The 25,445-nt window shown below is 32.6% G+C and overlaps 2 protein-coding genes across 5 annotated transcripts; both read left to right on the top strand.

The window, feature by feature from the left end:
• Nucleotides 1–5,214: 5,214 nt before the first annotated feature.
• On the top strand, nucleotides 5,215–13,106 carry LOC109803960 (allantoinase). 3 transcript variants are annotated; one of them, XM_020365674.3, is made up of 16 exons: nucleotides 5,230–5,394; nucleotides 5,628–5,721; nucleotides 6,143–6,260; nucleotides 7,185–7,258; nucleotides 7,593–7,669; nucleotides 7,947–7,983; nucleotides 8,063–8,148; nucleotides 8,573–8,632; nucleotides 8,886–9,031; nucleotides 9,547–9,673; nucleotides 10,534–10,689; nucleotides 10,780–10,890; nucleotides 11,474–11,584; nucleotides 12,155–12,253; nucleotides 12,665–12,816; nucleotides 12,911–13,106. In XM_020365674.3, exons 1-15 carry the CDS (start codon nucleotides 5,284–5,286, stop codon nucleotides 12,791–12,793), a joined length of 1,536 nt encoding a protein of 511 aa, XP_020221263.2. In that variant the 5' UTR covers nucleotides 5,230–5,283; the 3' UTR covers nucleotides 12,794–12,816; nucleotides 12,911–13,106. The 3 variants fall into 3 exon arrangements, with proteins under 3 accessions (XP_082922788.1, XP_020221263.2, XP_020221261.2); XM_020365672.3 differs by having other exon boundaries at nucleotides 5,235–5,394; nucleotides 12,665–12,807; XM_083066662.1 differs by lacking the exon at nucleotides 12,155–12,253 and having other exon boundaries at nucleotides 5,215–5,394; nucleotides 12,665–12,807.
• Nucleotides 13,107–15,115: 2,009 nt separating this feature from the next.
• On the top strand, nucleotides 15,116–20,196 carry LOC109803579 (stem-specific protein TSJT1). Of its 2 annotated transcripts, none has more exons than XM_083066658.1 (5): nucleotides 15,116–15,371; nucleotides 18,119–18,296; nucleotides 18,860–19,100; nucleotides 19,223–19,343; nucleotides 19,710–20,196. In XM_083066658.1, exons 2-5 carry the CDS (start codon nucleotides 18,157–18,159, stop codon nucleotides 19,907–19,909), a joined length of 702 nt encoding a protein of 233 aa, XP_082922784.1. In that variant the 5' UTR covers nucleotides 15,116–15,371; nucleotides 18,119–18,156; the 3' UTR covers nucleotides 19,910–20,196. The 2 variants fall into 2 exon arrangements, with proteins under 2 accessions (XP_082922784.1, XP_082922782.1); XM_083066656.1 differs by having other exon boundaries at nucleotides 18,050–18,296.
• Nucleotides 20,197–25,445: the final 5,249 nt, after the last annotated feature.

Genomic DNA, 25,445 nt, shown 5'->3' with positions numbered 1-25,445 from the left:
AATATGCAGGTTTCTTAGCTTAGAAACATCATGGTAACATAATCCTAGTCAATTTGTCAGGGAATTAAATAGACAAATAGGAGAAACTGAAATCTCTTGTCCATTTCTAGTACATGTTTAGTTGTACGTTTAATATCCACGTTTAAGTAAGAATTACCTTAAAATTGAGGTAAAAATAACTAATTATTGTTTCAACTTACTTATCCGCGTCTAACATACTGTTGGGGAGTCTTTAACATGGGGCAGCACTCTACAATAGGTAGGGGTGTTCATGGATCGGTTTTTCAAAAAATCGATCCAAACCGAACCGAACCATTTTATAAAAGTGGATCGGTTAACTGATCCATTTTTTATAAAGTGGATCGGTTTGGTTTTTTTAAAATTGGATCGGTTTTTTTGAAATTGGATCGGTTCGGTGCAGTGCAGTTATCCACTTTTTTACTCATATATGGATCAGTTTTTTTAGAAAACCAAACCGAACCGAACCGATCCACTTTGTAAAAATGGATCGGATAACTGAACCGGTTTTATATAGTGGTTCGGTTCGGATTTTTTTTCAAAATGGACCGGATTTTTCAATATGGATTGGATTGATTATGAATCGGTTCGGATCAATTTGGATTTTTTGCACACCCCTAACAATAGGTAGTGAATAAGTCACACAAGTGAGCTTGACACCACAATATATCATAAAACCTTAATGCATAAGGTAGGTGAGTCTTTCTCACTTATATATCACTCAACATGCCTAATTCTAATTAATGTGAGACTTCGCTTCACACTTGAATTCCAACACATACATGATGGTGGATCCAAACACACAACTAATCTTGCAAGTAAATTCTTCTTCTTTTAGTACACAGGAGATAGAACAAACAGAAACATTGAAGCGTGTTTAGCAAAACTAACATATTAGTCGTCCGAAATTTTATAAACTAATAAAAGCTTATAAAGCATAAGTTAGAGCAAAAAGTTGAAACTTTATTATACTAGTTAATGATTAATGTTAAATAATATAAAAAGGAAATATTTAATTATTTGTTTTTTTTGTGTGACAATTAATTATTTGATTATAACATACATTTATTTGTGTCTCACTAATATTTGGTTCATTTCTAATAACATATCATCTTAAAAACTAGGACAATATTTTATGAATTTTATATTATAAAAAATGGTGAAGATTTGCTAATTTCTTCTTTTTTAATCTAAAAAATATATAATTTAATTGAATAAACTCATTGTTTAAGTCATTTTTTTTTGTTTTAAAATAATTTTTAATAATATTGTTTTAAAACAATAATTTTTTTTAATAATTCTCAATTGTTATCAATTTTTTTAATTAAATTAAGATTAAACAATGCAATAATTAATTAAAAGTAATAGTTTGACATCAAACAAAGTAATCTAAAATAGGGTAAAAGGAGATTTCAAGTATATTTGTGAAAATTAAAAAAAAAAACTAGAAACTTATAAGTAATAAATTAGTTTTAGTTAAAATAACTTTTAAAAATAAAGTTATAAATTATTAAAATAAATTAAAACAATTACTTTAGTGAAATCAAACTATAAATTAATTAAATGCGATCTGGTAAACACACTCATGTGTATGCATATCGATTCATCAAATTCCAATTGAAAAAGGATACACATAGAGAAAAACACTCGCCATTAATTGGTTTTTAAGGGCATCTTGAAAAGTTAAAGATTAATAATACATTTAAAAAATTAAAATTAAAAGAGTTGGATCATATATACTGTATGAAAAATAATAAAAAAGAAAGAATAATTGATTCTTTTTTCTTTTACTACTATTTACTAGCACTCCACGTCGTACTGTTGCTGACATTGGAGAACGTGGAATTCACTAATTCGGAACTGAATAGGATGCTATGTCGTTTTATTTTCTTTTATATTCTTCATGTAGCTTTTATTTCGCTGCATTTTTACTATTAGGAACAGAATATTTAACACAAATTGCATACAATTACAAAACGAACACGAACCTAAATCCTAATCTCACACTTGTCATTCAGTTAAACTAAACGGCAACTCAATCATTGAGTCGGCTAAGAGATAGGTTGAAAAAGTATGCGTAAGGTCTTTAAATTTCTTGCTCATAAAAAAAAGTGCAACCATAGTAATAATGGAGGGGATGAGAAGAAAGGCACGTTTATCTTTTCATTCACAGTTTGATACATTTCAAAAAGTGAAAGAATGCAACAAAATTTGTGAGACTCGTGACTAAATGTAAATTTTCCCATTTAAAAAGAAAGATGAAAGGAGTGAATTATGAGTAAAAAATTAAGGTTAAATTATGTAACACGGTAAGTTATAGGACGTTATAGTTATTTTTAATTATATGTTATTATGCTGAATTGTTGTTTTGTATTTAGAAGTTCAAGAAGTTGGTGAAAAATTCTTGTGAGTTTTGCTGTTAAGAACGTCTTTAAGTAATAGTTAAGTTAGACATGTAGAAGAAAGATATTTAAGATCTTTCTTTAAAAATGAACTTCATAAGTTCATTTTTTTAAAGGAGTTAGAGAGAGAGAATAGTAAGAGGAGTTTTGAAGATTTTGAAACCTTCATTTTTTCTTCTTAGATTCTTAGACGAAGATTGAAACTTTGAGTGTTGAAGATCTACTCTGGGGTTTGGTGCAGAATTTTTGTGGAGCATCTTCTTCCTCTTCCCTTCAAATTCTCAAATTATAGAGGTAAGGGAAGCTAGATTCTTAATTTTTAGATGGGTTGTTTGGTTGTTTGTTAATTCGTGAAACTAAATTTTGTTTGAACCCCTGAAATTCGTGGCTGAATTGGTTGAATTTAAGTAGATTGCATGTTAAGTTGGGGTTGTTGATGTTCTTGAATGAGTTTTCTTGAATGAGTTGGAAAAAAATGGGTGATCTTGATACCTTGATAGTTGCATGTAGTGTCTTATGAAATTTTTGAGTTGTGTGATGATAGTAGATGACTATTTTTGAGTTGTATGTATGAATCTTGTAGTTGGATGAGTGAATTTTTAGAATGATTGGGTGGTTCTTCCATTATTACGTTCATTGTTGCATTCATGCATGTTTTCTAGGTTCGATTGTTTGAAGCACCCATAGGAGGTCACTCAAAGCAAGCATATGCAACTAAGTTAGGTGTGCTCTCTGACTTGGCTTACTCAAAGTGAGATATGATGGCTCATAGCGAGAACTTACTCGCTTAGAGAGAGGTAAGAAGGTGTTGTAGGGATAGTCTTTGACTACATTTGCTTAGAGCAAATACTTGAACGCCTTAAGCAAATTACGCTCGCTTAGAACGATAGTTGACTCACTTGAAGCGATCAAATCGAGACTCCTAAGAGGTGTTCTTTGTCTAAGCTCAACCAAAGCGAATTTTCGTCGCTCAAAGCGAGCCTAAGGGTACTTCAAGTGTTGGTTCTTTACCTATTTTTGGAGGTCATGTTCTATATGATGTGTGATGAAGACTCAATGTAGTTATTGTATGTTGATTGGTGAGCATGAAAAGAGTAGATTGACCTAATACATGTGTTGAGATGAAAAATGTAGTTCATATGATGTGCATTGATTTATAAAGATGATGTTTTAGGTTGTTAGTTTTGAACATGTTGTTAAGTTGAAATGAATGAATGTAAAGTATGTTGTGAGGTTGTGTAGCTATGATGACTATGATCTATGTGTGATGTTGCTTTGTTGTTGACATAATGAATATTGAGAATACTTTAGTTATTTAGGCATGGTGTTGAAAATTAAACTGTGTTGATCGACCTAGGATTAGAGAAAAAATTGTTTTAAAAGTTGTATATCCCATTGTGTAGATATTGTGTTGTGGTGCTTCGAGAACCTAATTTGTTAAAAATCGTTATTGGGAAGTTGGTCCTTAAAGTGAAAAGTTGAGTCTTCTCTATATCCTTAGTTGATGTGGAGTAAAGTATGAAGTCGATGACTACCACCCTTAATTGATTACTGTAAAAGTTATGTGGTTCCTTGAGGATAGCTAGTGGTCTAATTTCACAAATAACGTGGTAATGCATGTCATGGTTGTGGTACGTTTATACCCAACTATACAAGTCATGACTACGGAACCAAACTTTCCTAGTTTAAGTGGCGACATTTGAGAAATCGTGACTGTGCTGTATAGTGAAATCCAAATTTGTTGTTGATCTAGCAAGCCCAAAAATATCATTTGTGTTTATTGGTTCGGTAGGGTTAAGCAACTTAGACGGCTCACTTGTATTGTAGGAGATCTCTTAGTTGAAATGTGTGATAATGCATATAATTATTGTATTGTGCATATGATGTGTTTGCTTAAACTGTGTTGTTCATATGCAATATTGATCTAGAATGAAGTATGTTGACGTGTTGAGTTATGAGATGTTGATATGTGTTGCCTGTGTTGACCTTGGGTTGCTATATACCGAGTTGCTTGTATTGATAGTGCTAAATGTTGTTGGAATAGTTGCTAATAAATATGATGTGATGATGAATAGTGTTTATAATTCTTTCATTGTATATGTTGTTTCTTTTAACTCTAATTTACTCTCGCGTGTTTCCATGTAATTTGGATTGCGATGATCATATTAGAATGGAAGTAGAACATGAATAAATTTATGGAGATGTGCAGTGGAGGCCACTTGATGGTATTGGAGTTGATATCCCCTTTTAAGGCTACCTATTGGTAGTCATTGTATAGTTTTGCTTGATCGACACTTAGAAATATTTTGATCATATGGATTACTGTACAATTATATATACATGTATGTATCGCATTGTTAGTAAATGTAAATATGTATGTTTATAGTAATTGTCGAGTATTTATTTGATCATAATGATATACTTAGCTAGAATTGATTATTTTATTTTCGTTGCGTGTTGATGAACTTTTAAGTGTAGAGATCATGACTTACAAATTACATTTTGAAGCCATATTTTATTCAATTAGTTAAATTTTTTTATTATTAAAAATTTAATTTATCACTCTTTCTGTTTAACTTAAACTAACAAAGTTATTTTTGTGTAAATATGATACAATAACTAAAATAACATTCTCAGGTGTACAATTTAATGCTAGTTTTTTTTAATTATTTTAGTTCAATTGTAAACTAATTTTTTGTATAATGTTTTAAATGAATAATAAAACAATTTGTGACCTCAACATTGTAACATTTCTACACACGGCCTGGTCTTAAGATGACATCTGTACTGTGTCTGCTGCAATAGCTATACCATAATCAAACTATAAAAGGAGAGAGGGAGAGAACAATAATGATTGTGAGAAATGGAGCAGTTTCTATGGAGGGAGTTACCTTTGCTAACAATCCTCGTCTCTTTGATAGTATTCTTTTTCTTGCAGGATTCTTACAGGGCCCAGTTACATACTCACATCAAGGTCCACCATCTATGCACTTTAATTCTTTCTCATGCTTTTTCATCCATCATTATGTCGACAGACTCTGAAATCTTAAAATCCTTTAGTTCAACTTTGACTTATAAGTTGTGCACAAGACTTTCTCGTTTTTTTCCACTATACATAGCCACTGTGACAAGTTTGGAATTTTTGTTATGATAATTAATCTCAAATGCCATGGTCTGAGAATTGAAATATAGACTTTCGTGCCACAGTTACCAGGGAAAAATTGCAGCCTTCTTCACCATCGCCATTTTTGGATATCCAGCAAACGCATTGTGACCCCACAAGGGATCATTTCTGGTTCAGGTTTTACTTTTTTAAACCTTCATCATTGTATTTTTATTTTACACTTTTCATTTTGTTCCATGATGTTTTACTCTAAAGATTATCCTAAAATAACGGATAGAGAAAAGATAAAAAAGGATACACTAGAGGTGAAGGTCTTAGGAGTTAGGACCTATGAAGCATGGACACTTTTTCCTTGTTGACGTGTGGCAGTGGTGTGTTAGACATTTCTCATTACTTCATTAGGTGTCCAATTAAAAAATTATTTTCAGTTTCGGGGATACTTAAGTCGACACCTTTTACACAATTTGGACATTTGGGCAGACACTTCCATATATGGATGGACACACACTACTATATAGTGCTTTTAAAAATATTTACTTTCACCAAGCTATCACTATGTACATGCGTATTAATTCTTTTGTTTGTGGACCATTAACAGTGGAGATAAATGAAGGGAAAATAATATCTGTCATCGAGGGATATGTTAAGAAGGGGAAGTCTAAGCAAGAAGTAATCGATTATGCAGATGCTGTTGTCATGCCTGGATTGGTCGATGTGTAAGATATGAAAATAATTTTCTCATTCTTTATTTCTGCCACTGTTCTGTAGTTGCATGTTCTAAATACAAATATTTTGAAATGTGTAATAATAATTTTGGGTATGCAATATTTATAAGAGAGAAAGTGGGAATAGCACACTTATTGAAGAAAATATGGTAAAATTCTACTAAGATGGTTTTCTCATGTGAGAATAAGACCAATAGAAGCAGTCATGAAGATTTAGGAGGGAGCCTAATAATTATAGGTAGAGGGAGAGTGGAATACCAAGAGAAACTCCACGTTAGAGACTGTTAAGAAGACTTAGGTGTAAATGGTCAATTTGAAGACTTGGCTTTTGAGAGAACACTGGCATTGTTTGATCCATATTGCTTTCCTCACTTATTGTAATATAAAATGTTAAAATTATAGTGAAAATATGGTTCTAATACATTTTTCATCATTGAGTTCTGCCTCATTAATCTTGGTAGCAGTCGTTATAAGTAAAATTCATTTGGAACGATTAGATTGTTGCATAAAAGTAGCGGGCTTGCAAAGAAGATTATATACACATAGGAACTGAAAAAAGGATTTACTTCCTGCCGGAATAAGTTCTATCTATCTAAATTATTATTATCCATCAATAATTTTTTATGCTATAATTTTTGCTTCATGAGTACCCTCTAACTTTAACCAACTAAAGGAAACTAGGGTAAGTAAAAAGCTAAAACAAAAATTAAAAAGAGGAGGAAAGCAGTTTCGAGTTTTTTCTGTTTCTGTTAATTTTTAGAAGAAAAACAAATTGTATTACAAGTAGGAATGCTAGACTAGAAAAGTTGATTATCAATACCTTCATAATAAGTTGAGTTCCGCATGGTTCTTTTTATATCTTAACATGATCTCTGTGGGTTGTCGTCCCTCTAATTATATAAATTACTTTGGAAGGCATGTGCATCTTGATGAGCCTGGAAGAACTCAATGGGAAGGATTTTATACTGGTACCAGAGCCGCCGCCGCTGGTATGCAAATATTCTTCCTCTATTGATATGGATGTTTCCTTCATTAGTAGTATACCTTAGAAAGTGATAACATATTTCAGGGGAAATCTTAATATTTTTTTTCCAATGCTTCTTAAGTACATCTAGATTTCAAGCTTAGAACAAAGAAAACAATAAATTGTTATGACTTATCAATCCTCATCTTCTGTTACTTGGTGGATAACTTCAATAATTTTACCCTCTCTCTTCCTAATGATAGTTGTCCTGTCTATGTCAACTGATGTTGATATGCATAACTTCTTTAGTTTGGTTTATTTTCATTACATGGATCTGTTCCAACACTCTGTTGCAACAGGTGGTGTAACCACAGTGGTTGACATGCCTCTAAACAATCACCCTACAACTGTGTCTATGGAAACACTGAAACTTAAGGTATCAGTGATAGATCTTGTATGTGGGTTTAAAGTTTTTAATCGTAATAAGTTCATATATGTAATAAGTAATAAATAATATCTATCCTATTATGATGAATCTTTTCATATATGTAATAAGTAATAAATTATATCTATCACTTAAAATTTTCCACTCAAATTTTGATCCTGTGAGAGTAATCTGTCTTTGGTGGTGTTGAATTTGCTAGGTTACTTATGGTTAATTGTTGATTGAATAATTTTTTCCTCTCCTGACATAAGTTTCCGCATGTTTCCAGCTTGAAGCTGCAGAGAATAAAATCTATGTTGATGTTGGTATGAGTAACCAACTCTGCCTTAGAAATTAGAATACAATTAATCAAGTTTCTGAGATATTTTTAAAAATCTTGTGCAGGATTTTGGGGAGGCCTAATCCCTGAAAATGCACTTAATACAAGTATTCTTGAAGGTCTCTTAAATGCTGGTGTTCTTGGTTTGAAGGTAACCATTTTAAAACTTATGCATCACTATTGCAATTTTGCTTAGAGGTGAAGGACATATTCAGTGGGATCGATTTCATGTAAAGAAGTTAATTACATCAAATGCTTTACCTAGCATTAATTTGATTTATTTACCTTAGTACCAAGAATATAAGGATTCACCAATTCTGGACATTTTCCGGGGACCCTGGCTCTTTTTAAAAATCTAGTATTTATCTTTGAAGTGGTTTGGCACTATCTTGCTGGGAATTCCTGAATTTCTGTGTTCATTTATTATCTCATCATCTTGGAATTAAACATGATTTCTTCAAAATATATGTTATGACATGAGTTGTCTCTCCACAGTGCAAGCCATCATATATCTGTATTATAATATCTGTTGCGTTTGGGTCTGACTTTTTTTTCTTTCCTTTCTTTGTTTGTAGTCCTTTATGTGCCCTTCCGGAATTAATGACTTTCCTATGACTACTCTTCACCATATCAAGGTACATTCCTTTCAAACAATGTCTAAGTTATAGCTTCTTTTTTTTTTTAATCAGTTCATGGCACTTCTTTATATTTCTTTGCATACCCCATTCTGCTTGCATATTAACATGGCATTGATTTGTTGCATTACTTCATATACTGTGGTGTGATCGCATTACTTTTCACTCAAAATATCTGATAGGTTAATGTTTTACACCAAGTAGTAGCTTTCCTTTTGGCCTTGTTCAATTGTTCTGCATAAGTATTTGTCAGGAGGGATTGTCTGTGTTGGCAAGATATAGAAGGCCTTTACTTGTGCATGCTGAGAAACAACATCATTCTAAAAATCATTTGGACCATAATGATAAAGGTGATCACCGCGCTTACTTGACCTATCTCAACACCAGGCCACCTTCCTGGTAAGACATTTTAAGGCTTTGTTTTCTCAATAAACAAATATGCCATTAAGCCATTAAATTATTCCACATAAATGATTGTTATGCTTGTTCATTCTGTAATGTCAAAGCGTGAAATTGGTTAAACTACTGCTTAAACAGTTAAACTTATCCTAAGTTTCCATAGCTGAATTAGCTTACCAAAGGCTTTGGCTTGAATAGGTAATGAGATTCCTCTTATGAGGGAAAGGTGTGACCATGTGACTGAGGGTATTGAGAAGATGAAAGTACCCTTGTTCCAGAGCATTGTAATTTGTATAACAGGAAGTGGTTATGACTTATGAAGACATTACTCTCAAGATGTTTTTGAATATTTTAAGAGAATCTAGCAATATGAAATATCCGTCCCTAATGTTTTTCTATGATCAAATCCATTTGGAATCTTGGATGAGCACAATAATATCATGTATCTTTAATTGACATGATGCTCATTAAATTTCCAGAAAAAAAGGTATTATAGGTCTTCTTTACTTTTCTAGGGAGGAAGCAGCTATTAAAGAACTTATAGGTGTTACACAGCACACTAGAATTGGTGGCTCTCTAGAAGGAGCACATGTTCACATTGCCCACTTGTCTGATTCAAGTGCTTCCTTAGATCTAATTAAGGTATTGTACGCTGTTTTCATTGCTTAGTATTTGACTAGCATTTTGCAATGCTGTTTGATAATGGACTCCTGGTTAAGGTTAAATATGGAATTTACCAATTGATAGAGAACAAGCGAAGAGATACAAACAGAAAAGAAATAAAACAAGAGAAAGATAGGAGAATCAAGAGAAGGGAGAATAGAGATAAGAAGAGTGATGTCAGTAACTGGGTTAGGAAAAGACTCTGAAATATAAACTTCAATTCTATGTAGAAAACTTCTGCAGCCTTCAAAAAAATATGATGTAATTTTTTTCTATCTTCTAATCAAATGAGAAAATGCATAACAGTATTCTAGATTACTATTTTTTTTATATATTAATTTAGTATATATTCATGATCTTAAATACTATTGTAGACACAAAAGATTCCTTTTTGCAACATATAGTGAAAGTGAGAAGCAGACTTGCCCATGACAAAGTCCTTCAAGGCTAGCAGATTTTTCTGCCTTGGTTCCTCTTATCCTTGTCTACCTTTCTATAAGGCTATAAATAAAAGAGGGACCCTTAGATCAAAACTAATAATTACTATTTATAAACAATTATCCTAATGAAAATCAAAACACAGAACCTTACTAAGGCAAAAACCATAAACAAAATTAAAATTCTAAAAGATAAAGTAAGCCTGAGATAATTACAAATAACAGAAATATCAGTTTTATTTCTTATCATAATTCAACAAAATCTGTTACAAAAATTTAAAACACCAGTTTCCCTGATGGTTATTTTCCTTTTACTCCGTTTTGCTTGTTTCAGAATACTCCAGAAAGCTTCTCCCATGATATGAGTGCTAAATGCTAATGTTACATATTTATATTGTACAGGAAGCAAAAAGTCATGGTGACAGCGTAAGTGTTGAGACTTGTCCCCATTACTTAGCTTTCTCATCGGAAGAGATACCAAATGGAGATACTCGTTTTAAGTGTTCCCCACCCATTCGTGATGCATACAACAAAAAAAAATTATGGGAGGCTGTACTAGTATGTTTCCTGTCCACAAATACAATGTATTATATTGTCTTTAATCATTTATGATCTATTAAGTTTTACTTGTTTGATTCTTCATTTCAGGAGGGACACATTGACCTACTAAGTTCTGATCATTCACCGACTGTTCCTGGACTCAAGCTTCTTGAGGAGGGTGACTTCTTGAAGGCTTGGGGGGGCATATCATCTTTGCAGGTTAATGAATTTTCTTGCAGTGAAGTTAAACCATTTTTCTTATTGTTATTCTACAAGTTGGTCATTGAATGAATACTTAGTCATGGTCATATAGTAAATGCAAATAATCTGGTGATAGAAAACATTCTTGTACTTCCACTGAATGACAATTAGGAGCATTTGGAAGAGCTAATGGAAGCTTATTTGACTTTATGAAAATAGTTCATGACTTCCATTAGTTATTTTCAGCTCATTTCAATAATCTTCTTGGTGTAACATTCCAATAAGTTTCACGATCAAATGTATGACACAAACCTTTCTGTGATAATATAGCTTGAGTTGTTTACCCAAATGCGCCTAAAACTGTGGCTTCCAAAGATAATTATATATATAAATGATTTAAAGTTATAACTAGAGTGTGAGGATGAAGCACGCTGTCATCCTTGAGGACCATGATGGTGGATTTATACAATATTTTGATCAGAAAGCCATGTGCTAGTGTCCTTGTTTCAAACTTTCAGTTGAATTTGATTTTCTTATATTGCAACTGTGAATGCTATAATTGTTCTGAAGCCTAACTGATGTTCTATTGGGAGACTTGTAGTTTGATCTTCCAGTGACGTGGTCTTCTGGGAAGAAATATGGGCTAACTCTGGAACAGTTGTCATTATTGTGGAGCAAAAAACCTGCAACATTTGCGGGGTTAGAAGCAAAGGTGACATAATTCTGGTTTCTTTCTTTCAGCATGTTAGTATAAATTTTTCCATAAGCATTCACAAAAGAAAAAAAAAAGGAAAGTAAATAAAAAATAAGTTTCTCCATAAATTAAAATTGATTTATGTATAACCTAATTTGTAGAAGTTTTTACATATTAAGTTATCCAAAAACTTATTTTTAACTTATGTATAAGTTAGTTTTTAACTTATGGAGAAGTTTATTTAATGTTTAACTTATTTCAGTCCTAATACAGCCAACCTTACCCTCGTTGCCCCAAGATTGTATTTGTCTACAAGAAATGATCCTTATGCTTTTTGTAGGAGTGAACTCGTACACTTTTTACCTCATTGTTGCTTCAAGATTTAAGATTGACTAAGATAGCAACCTAAGAGGTGGTTCTTTTGATATGTTACCTCATTGTGTAATTTTTACTTTTTTTTATTAAAAAAAAGTCACATGATAAGGCACTTAAATATTTTACTCGTGAGATTGTCAAGTCAAAGTATAAGCTTCTTAATTAGAAAATAATTTTAATTCAAATCTGAATAAGTTTTTATTTATGCTTTAGGGGGCCATTGCAGTTGGGAACCATGCAGATATCGTAGTTTGGCATCCAGAGCAGGAGTTTGACCTGAATGATGATTATCCTGTTTTCCTTAAACATCCTGTGCGTCATTATTTTTCTTTAACCTTTTATTAAACTCATTCAGTCTATGACTTATTTGTTCTTAATTATAAGTTAAATTCAAAATTAAAACCGTCTCAAACTTTTATATGGTACCTTCTTGGTAAAAAGTTATTGTTTGACAAATTGCAGTTGAGAAAAATAGATGCTAGAGGAACCAAATTGTTCCTACCACTACTTTTATATATACATAAAAAGTTCCTCTCACTCTAGACTATATTATTTCTTTATTTGTTTTCTTAATTCATTTTCTCTTGGGAGAAACCATTAACAAATATCTTACGTGCTGTTAATATTATATGAATTTTCAAGTTATGAAGAAAATATATTTGCTAATAATTTGGTTTTTTTTCTGAGTCCCGTGTGTAAAACAATGACCATTTTGGTATTTAGGGCCTCTCTGCTTATATGGGAAAAAGGTTGTCCGGAGAAGTTCTGGACACGTTTGTGAGAGGAAACCTTGTGTTTAAGAAAGGAAAGCATGCTCCTGCAGCCTGTGGTATTCCAATTCTAGCCAAATAATTAGTTAAATATTGGTGATCCCCGTAACTTTCTAAACTCATCTAACCTCATTTGGTTCTCTATGAGTTCCTGATGCTTATCATGATCCTCATTCATGTTTCAATGGGTTTCTTTCAGATGGTAGTTTGGTTGGGGCATAAATAAGAGATGGAAGTAGCTGCTGGCATCGACCATTGAGCTAGCATTCTCCTTCTCATTGACTAGTGCATTAGCATGTAATATTGCAGTTTGAATGTTTGGACGATGACATATTAATGTCGTACTTTAATGTACATATAGATTATAATTTTACAAATTCTAGAGCTTCTGTCTTCACTCTTCACATTTCATTGCATGAAAAGAATATGCATGTATCCTAACATAATGTTAACATAAATCTGGTCAAATTATAGGTTAATATAAATAAAGAAATAGAAGAAACTGAATCCTTTTATCCTAATCCTGCAAGTAGCTTCTTCTTTTAGTAGATGGGAGAGAGTAAAATAAAAATAAAAACTAGCCACCATACTGGAAAAAAATGACAAGCAACATCAGATAAAATCATTTGGAGATCAGCTAGTCGTGCTCATGCCGTACAAGAATATAAAGTTGAGTAGAGATTGAGGAACGTTGTTTAGCTAGGAAGTGTGAACATATGCAGAGTATGTCTGAAATCAAGTGTTATAGCTTTTTATTTTTTTGTCTGACATGAAATTCATTTTGAACCTCTTTGTTTCTAAAGTACTGTTCTGTTCACTCTTACAATCATCAGTCATTCTTTATAACTGGAAGATATCTATTCAAGTTCAACATCAACAACAAAAATTTTATCCTACTATGGAGTGTTTTTGAGAAAACTCTGAAAATTAAATTATTTTAATAATTAATTACAGTAAAAATGAAATTTTATTTGGTTAAATTTGGTGCTAAGTGATTTTAAAATGTTTAATTTTGTTTGAATATAAAAAAAAGATTTTTATGTAGTAAATCAGTTTAAAAAGAAAAAAAAACTATTGAAAAATAATTACAAACTTCAATTTTTTTCAGCTTCTTAAAAACAGTTTATTTTTTCGGAAGAAAAATGCTGTTTGCAAATTTAAACTATTATTCCAAAAGCATAGTTCTTTTTTCTTTTTCAAACAGCTTTATCTAAAAAAAAACAATTGTAATTTGAGATTATGTTTTCTCACACATGCACTAAATGAGGTTAGCTTAAAAGATATATTCATGATAAGACATAAGGCTTTTCTGAACAAATAAACATGTCATTAAACCATAAATTTATCCAGATAAATGGTTTGTTTGATTGTTCCTACTGTCATGTTAAAACTTTAAAACAATGAAAACATGAAATTGTTTAACTGCTGCTTGAAATTATCCCGAGTTTTCACAGCCGACTTAGTTTACCAAAGGCAGTACTCAAATTGGTAAATGAGCTCTCTCCTATGTCCTTAAAAATATATATAACTCAGGCCGATCGACTCATCAATTTTTCTAATTGGGGCTTCTTGAAAAGTTAAAGATGAATAATGCTTTTAAAATTTTGTTTCTGAAAAAACACGTAAGTGGTATAGTACTAGTTTCTTGATGCTTCGGGAATTGAATTTTGTTTTGCTATAATATGGTTATGGTCAATTGGTGGAGTCTAGAAGCTCCGGTAATGATGTCGAGATCCAATATATAAACTTTAGCAATTGAATGTAAACCACCATTTTTACAGAGTTTGACTGCTTGGAAACTCGTCAAAGTCTATCTTCTACAGTTTATTCGTAGTTACACTCAACTCCTTATCATGGGATGTAATGTACCTACAAGATACACCCCACTTTTTCCCTTCCAGGAACAAGTAAATTTGTAAATATAGATAATATTTAAATTTACTTACATTTTAACGAAGAATAATGAATACAATATGAGTATGAATAATATTTATTAAATTAAATATGTAGATAATGATAAATATATATTTATCTTGTAGTTGTATTTGTATCGATTTTAAATTTTTAACAATTTAATTTATTTTTAAAAAAATTATTTGATATTTATATAATTTTTAATTTATTTTAAAATTATATCAAATGAAATTTTTATAATTAAATTTTTTTCTATTTTTAAAAAATATTTAATTAATTTAGATAGATAGATATACTTAATATCTGACAAAAATTAAAATAAGAACACAAATTTTATTACTATCAAGTATTTAAAAAAAAAAAAAAAAACCAGATATGAAGTACAAGAAAAAGAACTCTAATAGTCCAAAAGTTGCTAATGGATAAGCGTGATTGGATTGGTCCATGCTTTCGGATAAGCACAATAGAGATTTCATGCTATTATTGTAATGAATATATTTTGTGAGACCCTTCCCTCTTTCTCTTTTTCTCTCCTCATTTTTACTCTTTCACTTCCACTCACTCTCATTTTCCTTTTCTCTCCTTTCCTAGTAGCTGATTCCTTCTTCTTTGTAGTGGTTGTGGTAAGCTTGGTTGCTGAGTAGGTGGAAGAGCTTGTGGACGCACGAATTTCCTTCTTCCTCCTCCGTTCACCATCTTTTCCGATCTTCTTCTCTGTGATCCCGAAGCTCGGATTCTTCGCCGAGGTAAGGGAAGCTAGTTTCTTTTGTAGATTAATTGCTGAAAATGAGTTCTAGTAGCTCATTGTTGTCTGAGATGATTTGAGCTGAGGTTGATGAAAATGGATTTTTCCGGGGTTTCGGGGTTTGGGTGAAAATTTGGTGATCTTTCCTTGTTTGTGGTTGCATGTTGAAAAAGCTGGTATTTTCGGGTTGTATGATGAAAATGTGATGTTTTGGACCGATTGCATGTGCCTAGGATGTTAATTTTGCAGGTTTTGGGTGGAATTTTCGAACTGGGGTGAGTTGCTGTTTGAATCTGCGCCGGGCGCAGTTCTTCGCGCTGAGCGCGACTTGAAATGGGGACTCACTGGGTGAATCGCGCTGAGCGTAGGGAGAACCGCGCTGGGCGCAATAGACCTCTGTAGGTCTCTGGTTGATACGCGCTGAGCGCGCATTTTAACGCGCTAAGCGCGCATTTGGATTTCAGAATTGGACTTCATAGTCTTCATGAAAGTTGTAGCCTTGGATCTTATCTTTCTAATGGCGCTGGAATCACCCAAAAAGGAGTTTTAGAACTCCAGATATGGCCGTTTTAGTGAAGAGGGGTCAGGCTGCCAGCTTTACCTATAGCTGTTGCGGTTTTTAGAATATTTAACAAGGTAGATGAATGAATTAAGACTTGGTGTCTTCATGAGAGTTGTAGGAAATTTGATTATCTTTCATATGAGATAAGGATGAGCATGGTAGGAGTAGTATAACTCATGATGTGTTATTTTCTGTGAAGGTTGCCATTTTCCATTTAGTGATTTGGTTAAGTTTAAAGTTGTTTTAGGTGCTTAGGTTGATTGGTGTTGTTTGGGTGGGTAATTTGACAAGATAGATGAGTTGTAAATAAGAGGATTGGGTCGGAGTATGTGTTGAACATGTCGTACGTTGTGAAATTGTTGATCATGCTATTTTATGTTGTTGATGATGAAATGCCACGCTGTAATGGATATATATGTATATGCTGATATTGATGCGCTGCGCTGAGCGCGGCCCTTGTCGCGCTGGGCGTGAGACTCCTTGGGAGTCTCTGCCCTGTGGGCGCTGGGCGCAATTTGAATTGCGCTGGGCGCGAGACCAAGGGGAGGTCTCTGCCTTCCCCGCGCTGGGCGCGGGTATGGGCACGCCGAGCCCGCGAGACTCCTGGGAGTCTCTGCCTGGCATGCGCTGGGCGCGTGTGAGCCTTGGGCTCTCTGGCTGAGTCCCGCCAGGCGCAGGCATACCTGCGCTGGGAGCGCTAGCCCCTGGTGCTCTCTGGTTGTACCGCGCTGGGCGCGACCATGAGTGCGCCGGGCACGGAGATGAGAAATTTATATATGTTGGTTAATGTTGTTTTATGCTTAGTTGAGTTGTAGACGAATATAATGTGATGACTAATGGATGATGTTGGTTGATTGATGTTGAGTTGTACAGTTGAGTTGTGTCGAAAGTTGATGTTGAGTTGTACAGTTGAGTTGTGTTGAAAGTTGATATGTTGAGTTGCAAAAGTTGTGTTGTGTTGAATGCTGATATGAATTGCTGTAGGCCATAATGGCTGAGTTGTTGTAGGCCATAATGACTGAGTTGTTGTAGGCCGAAAGGCTGAGTTGCTGTAGGCCATAATGGTTGAGTTGTTGTAGGCCATAATGGTTGAGTTGTTGTAGGCCATAATGGCTGAGTTGCGGTAGGAGATCTCCGAGTTGATATGCGTGACGACGCATGGTGTGCTGATTTCTGATTATGCTGTAAGATCGATGAGTTGTATGCTGAAGATGTGTGCTGTTATGGCTAAATGATGTGGTGCTGATTCTAACCGCTAAGGCGGTGCTGTTGTTGTCGCTTTGCGGTGCCGTTATAGCCACCCAAGTGGTGCTGTTGTTGCTGCTAAGCAGTGCTGATATTGCCGCATTGCGGTATTGATATTGTTGAGTGGTATAAGCTGTATAAGTATGTTGATAATTGTATCTTTTGTTTATTTATATTGATATATATATATATATATATATTTGTATGTTGAATTTTTAATTACACTAGCTTACCCTTTTGTTGTCTCCATGATATTGGACTGCGATGATCATACTATGTATGGGAGCAGAGCAGGGATAGGTGGGTGTCTAAGGATGAGTCTTCGGCGGACCAGTAGAGCTTATCGTTTTTGTGACTATTTTGTTATGTAGCTACTTGGGATAGTAGCATTGATTGGACTTTGTGTTGTACACTCTAACTCTAGTCGGATAGAGACTTTGTATATATTTATATTCTAGATCCTATATTTATATACTTGTCCTTTCTGTCTGGCATTTCCGGTGTACAGTGGTGTGTGTAGTGACCAGCCGGGTCGTTACATATCTCATATCTATATGATTGAAAATAATTAAAAATGATAAGCAATAGTACTAATTTATATAATGATCCTAGTAAAAAATTAATTGGACTGTTTTCAAAGATTGCAATAAAATAGACAGACAAATGACTTGGGGTACCACCTCTGCATGTAACATGTATCTTGTACGTATTATTACACGTATCACCGCGGAGACTAAAAACATCCTGTGAGGTTGCCACATGCATAATCTACAATAACACTATTTGTAAGCTTGTGAATATTTTAATGGTTCCATTCCATCACAAAATAGTTGAACCTAAGTCCTATGGAAGTCTATAATTAATTGAATCAGCTTTGAGAAGAGCACAGACATTGAAGCAACTAAACTAATAAGCAAAAATGTTGGCGGTGTTTGCAAAAGCCATTGGAAAACCACCGGAGGAACTGAGGCTTCCGGCAATGGGGTCCAATAACTCAAAGACCCCAGAAGAAATTGTAGACAAATTTCAATCTTCGTGGCTGGATTCTACAGTTTACAACCTTCCACATGGGAATTTTATGGCTCTGTCCCATGTTGACGAAAGTCCAATACACCCCAGGTAGATATAAAGGTTTTTTTTTCTTCATACATTTATCTATTTTCATTTCTCATGTACATTCACTGGCTACGAAATAGCTTTCTGTAAGAAAAATGAATCTAATAATAGTACTATAAGTTCAAAGTTGTTCATAGCTTTGAATTCTCTTCACGCTTCTCAACCAAAATTATACTAGAAAAACGTCGTATTCAATTAACACTTGGCTACTATGTATACTGGTAAATCAGTGAAGCAATTACATGGATTCAACTTGATGCCCAGTTTAGTTTTAATTCTTGAAAACCATTTTTAGTTTGGTTAGGTGTGTCGGTGTGTGTTAGGAATTATGTTAGATTATTTTAAATCACGTATATCAGCTAATGTGATTTTGACTAAATATTTATATGTTTAGTCTTACATCGAAGAATTATGCAGGAACTAAAATTGATTTTGAGTTGAAAACTTTAATATATTTTGTATTGGATATAAAAATTTATACTATCTAAACTGTCTTCACTTCAAAATCAATTTTACAACTGTTAAGCCAAACACACCTTAATTCCTCATTGTTGTGAATGTATCAGGTCAGTTGTTGTTTTGGATGATATCTTCTGCATTTTTATGGGAGCTCTAGCAAACATTGCTGAGCTTAGACATCATTATGGCCTCCCAAGGCAAGCAACAGAAGCCATGATTGTGGTTGAAGCCTACAAGGTCCTAAGAGATCGAGCCCCCTACCCACCTGACCAAGTTGTTAAACATCTTGAAGGAAAATTCGCATTCATCATCTTTGATGCCAAGACAAATACTCTTTTCATAGCCAGGGTGAGTTATGATCACAAATGGTTACCTTTTGTTTGTTCTTACTTCTCAATTCTACATTTCTACTCGGATATAGTTTGCATTGTAAGTGTTGGTTTTGACGTGGTTAATACCGCATATGTTAGGATCGTGAAGGAAGTGTGGAATTCCAATGGGGAATGGCAAAAGATGGATCCTTAGTCTGTTCTGATAACCCTACAATCATTATAGAGGGATGTGGACAAGCTCGAGCAGCTTTTCCTCCGGGTTAGTTTAGCTTTACTAACCTTCCATTCAGATAAAAGTAACTATTTGATTATTGTGACTACCATTTAGCCTGAGCTATTAAGCTGAAGCGTTTGAATAAAATTTTTCTATAAGTATTTATAATCAATAAAATAAGAAGATAAAGCGAATTAAGTTTCTTGAAAATTTAATTTGAGCTAATTTATAGACTTTCTTATCCTCTCTAAAAGTTGATTTTAACTTATGCACAAGGTAATTTTAATTTGGGAGAAACTTTACTCTATCTTTTTTTCTTCTTATAAATAGAATCTTGGTCTTTTCTGCTTCCTGCTACTCCCTATTAGGCAGAATGCTTTGCAATTTTCATGTACTTCTATTGGAATGTAGGGTGCATTTTCATGAATGGAAGCGGGCTGATAAGCTTTGATCATCCACTTCACAAGGTTCGAGCTGTTGCTCATGAAGATGACAGTGGAAACATCTTGAGTGTATATTTTCAGGTGGATTTGTACACAAAGATTCCCAGCATTCCTCGCACTGGAAGTGCAGCTAATTGGGCTGATGCTGCTGAAGTCAAGGGAGAATAATTGACCATTATTATGCTCAAAAAGTATGACCAATTTCAAACTTGGTGTAATAAATAGTATCCTAGAAATTCTCTGTTTATAGATGCTTGTCTAATGAAGGGGAGAAGCGAGCATTCGCCATTTCATCCCCATGTAACAAGGTTCAGAGTTTAGACATTGCAAAATCCTCTACTGAAGTTGCTAGGTAGAATACAAATGTATGTTACTTCTACCTTAAAAATGACTCTTTCAGCAGAATCAGTCTTGTTGTAACTTTGTAAGCAAATAAGCAGTACTCTCTTCTTTAATTTTGCTCTCTCTTATCCTTTCCAAATCTCAGTATGAAACATTGAACCTATTTTTGAAGATAAATAAGTACTTCAATTTTCAACACATATTGTTGTTGTACATTATTCAGCAATTATTGGCAATGGGTATTAAACACACAAGTTGTCATCATGCTAAGAACATAAGCAAGTTCCAACAATTTAATAATCAGATAGGGATCACAGGCATAGCCATAGCCTATCCTTTGTTTTGGTGTTGGAGGCTGCAGGGTTGAGGTTCCATGTTGATGTATGTTACACCACAGAATCCACTTGGGTTGGGACAATTAACAGGTGTACAGAGTAGAGGACCATGTCTTAGATTGCTAGTGACACGTGCATGCTTAACTGAATCAGGGTCTGTACCTGAAGGTGGAGGGAACCTGGTGGCAACAGAGGAAAATACAAAACTAACAAAAAGCAAAACTGCCAAGTATTTTATCAATCTTGGTGTGGCCATTTTTAGGTGCCTCCGTGCTTGTTTCAGTGCCAAGTATTTAAATATTAAAAGGGTTGCAATTGCATGGTTTGAGGAGGAGAAAGTGGCGTATGAATATGAAGTTCAAGTTCGTGGGATATAATAACCGGGTTTTCTGCGTTTAACTAGCTGTCATGGTGCTTGTGTGACTTCAAAAAGAAACGTATGTGTTTGTTTCTGTTGTCTACTGCCAAAAGTTTATGCTAATTCAAATTGACACATTTAAAATATATTAAAAGTTTATTATTCGTTGTCAAAAAAGAGATTAAGGATCGAATACCATAAAGAAGACTTGTGGTTTTACAACACAAAAAACTATTAAGCTTAGCCTATTTACTCTCTCAAGTCTTTTATTATGGTAAAAATGTCATACATTATTTTTATTATCTATTTAATTTAATAAAAATCATTAATTCTAAAGTTATATATGTGAAAAAAAAATAATATATTTTCTAAAATACTTGAAAATTATATATTTTTATATGTCTAAGAATATATAATGAATATTTCAATTATTATTTTTTTAAGTGCATATTTTAATTATTCTTAAAGTTATATTTTTAAAATTTATAATTTTAAAATAATTTTAAGATATTGAATAATTTATATTCTACCAAATACTTTTGATAAGATACAATAATTTTGTTGGGATACAAACAAGTCTCACACTTATAAAATAGGACAAGAAATAACAACTTATATAACACAAACATATTTCAATGATTGAGAGACCTTTTGAGTAATGACCAAAAACAAAGTCGTGAGAGCTTAAGTCCAAAGTGGACAATATCTCATCATTGTGGAGTATGCTTGTGTAATAACCTTATAAAAATAACCCTCATAAAATTTCCTTAGACAAATACATAAAATAACCCTAACAGTAGTATCAGAGCTGCCTGATTAGATGCAGTAACAACCCTCATAACTCATAACATATAATGTGATATATAAAGATAGATTCCCCTGCATGAAAGGTGTTAGGTCCCTTGTTTGAGGAGAGGATTGTTGGATACAAACAAGTCTCACACCTATAAAATAGGACAAAAAATAACAACTTATATAACACAAACATACTTCAATGATTGAGAGACTTTTTGAGTGATGACCAAAAACAAAATCGTGAGGGATTAGGCCCAAAGCGGACAATATCTCATCATTATGGAGTATGCTTGTGTAATAACCTTATACAAATAACCCTCATAAAATATTCCCTCAGACAAATATCATAAAATAACCCTATCAAATTTTTTACATTAAAAAACAGACACAAATATTTTTCTATTATATTTTATTAGGGTAAATGAGACATATCTTACTTTGTTATTAAATAAAAATATTAAAAATAATAAGATAAAAATATTAAAATAATAAGATTATAAAGAGTGTGATTGTGTGATCAGTGAAAAGTTTTAATTTGGTTATGAAAAGTTTTAATTTGGTTATGAGACATGGGTTATGAGACATGAGAAGTTACATAGTTAGAGTATTGAATAAGAAGCTGAATATGTTAAAAATAAATAAATAAATAAAAGACACAAAATACAAAAGAAAACAAAAAAAAAATAGAAAAGATGAGGCTAAATTGTACTTTTAATTTTTTATCTTATTTTTAAGATGAGAGGAGATTCAGTTATTCTAAAAATAAGTTTTGATAGATTTATTTCACTCAATAACTCATATTTTACATTAATTTTTAATGACCCAATCATTAAATTAAAAGTTCTTAATGCATAAATTAAGTTTACAATTTTTAAAAAATAATTAAAACTATTTGATATTTCATTCATTAATTTAAATTGATGGATAATCATAAAAACATTTTATAAATTAATTTGAATCTATATAATGAAGTATCATATTATTTTAAAAATTTGTAAAAATTCTATATATTAAGATATTTTAATTTAAAAATTAAATTATTAAAATTTTATATAAAATATAAGTTATTAAGTGAAATACGTTTATTAAAACTTACTCTGGGAGTAGGTTCATTAAAATTTACTTTTGAAGCAAATGAATTGCTTCTCTTTTAAGATTCATTTTAGTAGTTTATCTTTTAAAATATTTATTTTAGTTATTTATTTTTAAATTTGGATCGATTTGATCATTTTGAAATAATGATTATTTTTAATTTTGAGACATAATTTTGAATTATTTTTTTGACTAATTCAAAACTTAAAACTTGTCTTATTATATTTATTTATATGAAAATGGTTGAACACAACTAAAATTCAAATAAAAATTTTCATAAACATGGTAAAAATCACATAAACATATGTCCAAAAAATAATTAAAAAATTCAAAAAAATAATTTTATATTGTTTTTTAATTATTTATGAAATACATTTTTCACGTAATTTTCACTATGATTATAATTATTTTAAATTTAAATGTTAATTAAATTTTGTAATGTTTATATTGGTGAATGTAATGTTATTAGATTGATGTCTTAATCAATAAAATAATGATTCAAAATTATGTCAAAAGTTTGAAAATAATTATTTCTTTTAAAAGATCAAATTAATCAAAATATAAAAGATCAATAACTAAAATAAATATTTTGATTGATAAAAGATGAAAAAAAAAAAATTTAAAAAATTAAATAATAAAAAATATAATGTAGTCAAATAATTAATTATTATTAAGAACATATTGGTCTAACTAAGTGTGAACACTAAAAGTAGTTATTATAAGAAATGTTTCCTTTTTTTTCGATTAAAAAAAACATCAATAATGACTTTATATAATAACTAGTGTAAAAGGAAAAGAGTTTACATAATGACTTGGGTATTTCCTTCATGTAGAGATCAGTGTAAAAAGGGGCATTATGGACATTCTTGTACTTTATATAAAATATATGCTTAAATATTTTTTTAAGTATTATAATTATATGATTTTACTTTATAGTTATATAATTATAGTCTCTAAAATTTTAATTGAGTAATTTTAATCTATCAAATATTGTAATTATGTGACTTTTAGTTACTCATACATTATAATTATATAATTCTTTTTATCTATTTAAGTTACATATATTATTAATAATATATATATATTATCAAATATATGAATGAAAAATATTGCATATGTTATTAGTATTTTTATTAGTAAAAATATTATATTAAATCTATTTTATATACATAATTGTCTCAATATATTAAATATATTATTCATGACATAAAATGTAACACCCCAATTTTTTTTATTATTATTATGGGTATTTTCGTAAATTTATTAAAAGCTTAGGAGTATTTTTGGTTACCAGAACGGGTCGTTCCAAAGGTGGAACGGGCCGTTCCAAAGGATGTAAATATGTTATTCTGCGTTGCTTCAGAACGGGCTTGGAACGGGCCGTTCTGCTTGGAGAACGGGGCGTTCTCCTTGTAGAACAGGTCGTTCCAGAGGGAGAACAGGTCGTTCTGCTGAGTTTTAGAACGGGCCATTCCGGTTTTGGAACGGGCCGTTCCAGTTGAAAAATTTACGTAGGTTTGAAGGGCCCAGAACGGGCCGTTCTGATTTTAGAACGGGCCGTAGTGGTAGGTGGGCGAAAAATCCTATAAATAGGCCTCAAATCCTCTCATTTCTTGACACCTCTCATTCTCACTCTCTCTTCTCTTCTGTTCTCTCTTCCTTTCCTCTTCTTCTCTCTGAAGACCAAGAGGAACTTAGAGGATGAGATTCTGCCCCAGTTTTAGTTTCCGTTCCTGTTTAAGGAAAGAGAGGTGGAGGTTATGCCCTAGTTCCTATTTATCCAGGTACGGGGGAAAAGGGAATTATTTATATGTAGAGTTGGGTAGAGGAAGAACCCTAATTTTATAATTATTTCTGTTTGGAGAATTCTTGGTTTTATGTGATTCTATATGAATTTAGGATTATGAATGTATGATTTATTTGTAAAAATGATGCTCTGGGAGAGAGAACGAAATTATAGAAAAGTGTCTATAATCTAGGTTTTGGGAAAATTGGAATATTTCTGTTTGAGAAATTGATGATCCTAGTAGATTTTGTATGTGTTGAGGATTAGAAATACATATTTAATTTGTAAGAATGATGATTTGAGAGGGAGAACGAAACTGTAGAAAAGTGCTTGTGAGTTAGGTTTTGGATCAATTGGAGGTTTCATTGTTGGTGTTAAAATTATATTAATTTATGAATGTTATTATTGTATTGATTGATAAGAATGAATGATCTTGATGTGAATTACTTGAGGAGTGTGTAAACCCTTATTTTGTTGAGCTTATCTGTTGTGTATGTGAGGTGGAATTGTGTACGTGATGTGAATTTGAATTATGAGATGAGATGTTGTATGGATGTGATTATGATTGTGATTGTGGTGCCTCACATCAGTGACTAGGGATGGCACGGCCCCTGGGTAAGTGGTGCTACAGGGAGGGCGTGACCCTAGCATGGTGTTGGATGAGTAAGACAGTTAACACACACCACTTATGTCAATTATGGCAGCCCTGGCATAGGGTTAATTGCAAGAGATTGTGTGGATTGTAATGTGATTGTGGTTCCTCACACTAAAGGATCAAGGATGATACGAACCCTGGTAGTTAATGCTTCAGGGACGAGCGTACTCCTGGATGATCAGGGATGATACGAACCCTGGGTAGTTGATGTTTTAGGGACGAGCGTACTCCCGGATGATCAGGGATGATACGAACCCTGGGTAGGTGATGCTTTAGGGACGAGCGTACTCCTTAATGACTAGGGATTAGGGATGGCAATGGGGCGGGGCGGGTAGGGGTTT

The sequence above is a fragment of the Cajanus cajan genome, chromosome 1 (genome assembly GCF_000230855.2).
Source record: "Cajanus cajan strain Asha chromosome 1, NIPB_CcT2T_4, whole genome shotgun sequence".
Classification (NCBI taxonomy): domain Eukaryota; kingdom Viridiplantae; phylum Streptophyta; class Magnoliopsida; order Fabales; family Fabaceae; genus Cajanus; species Cajanus cajan.
The sequence above is the reverse complement of the archived record's forward strand: the minus strand, read 5'-3'. Positions and strand labels throughout refer to the sequence as shown.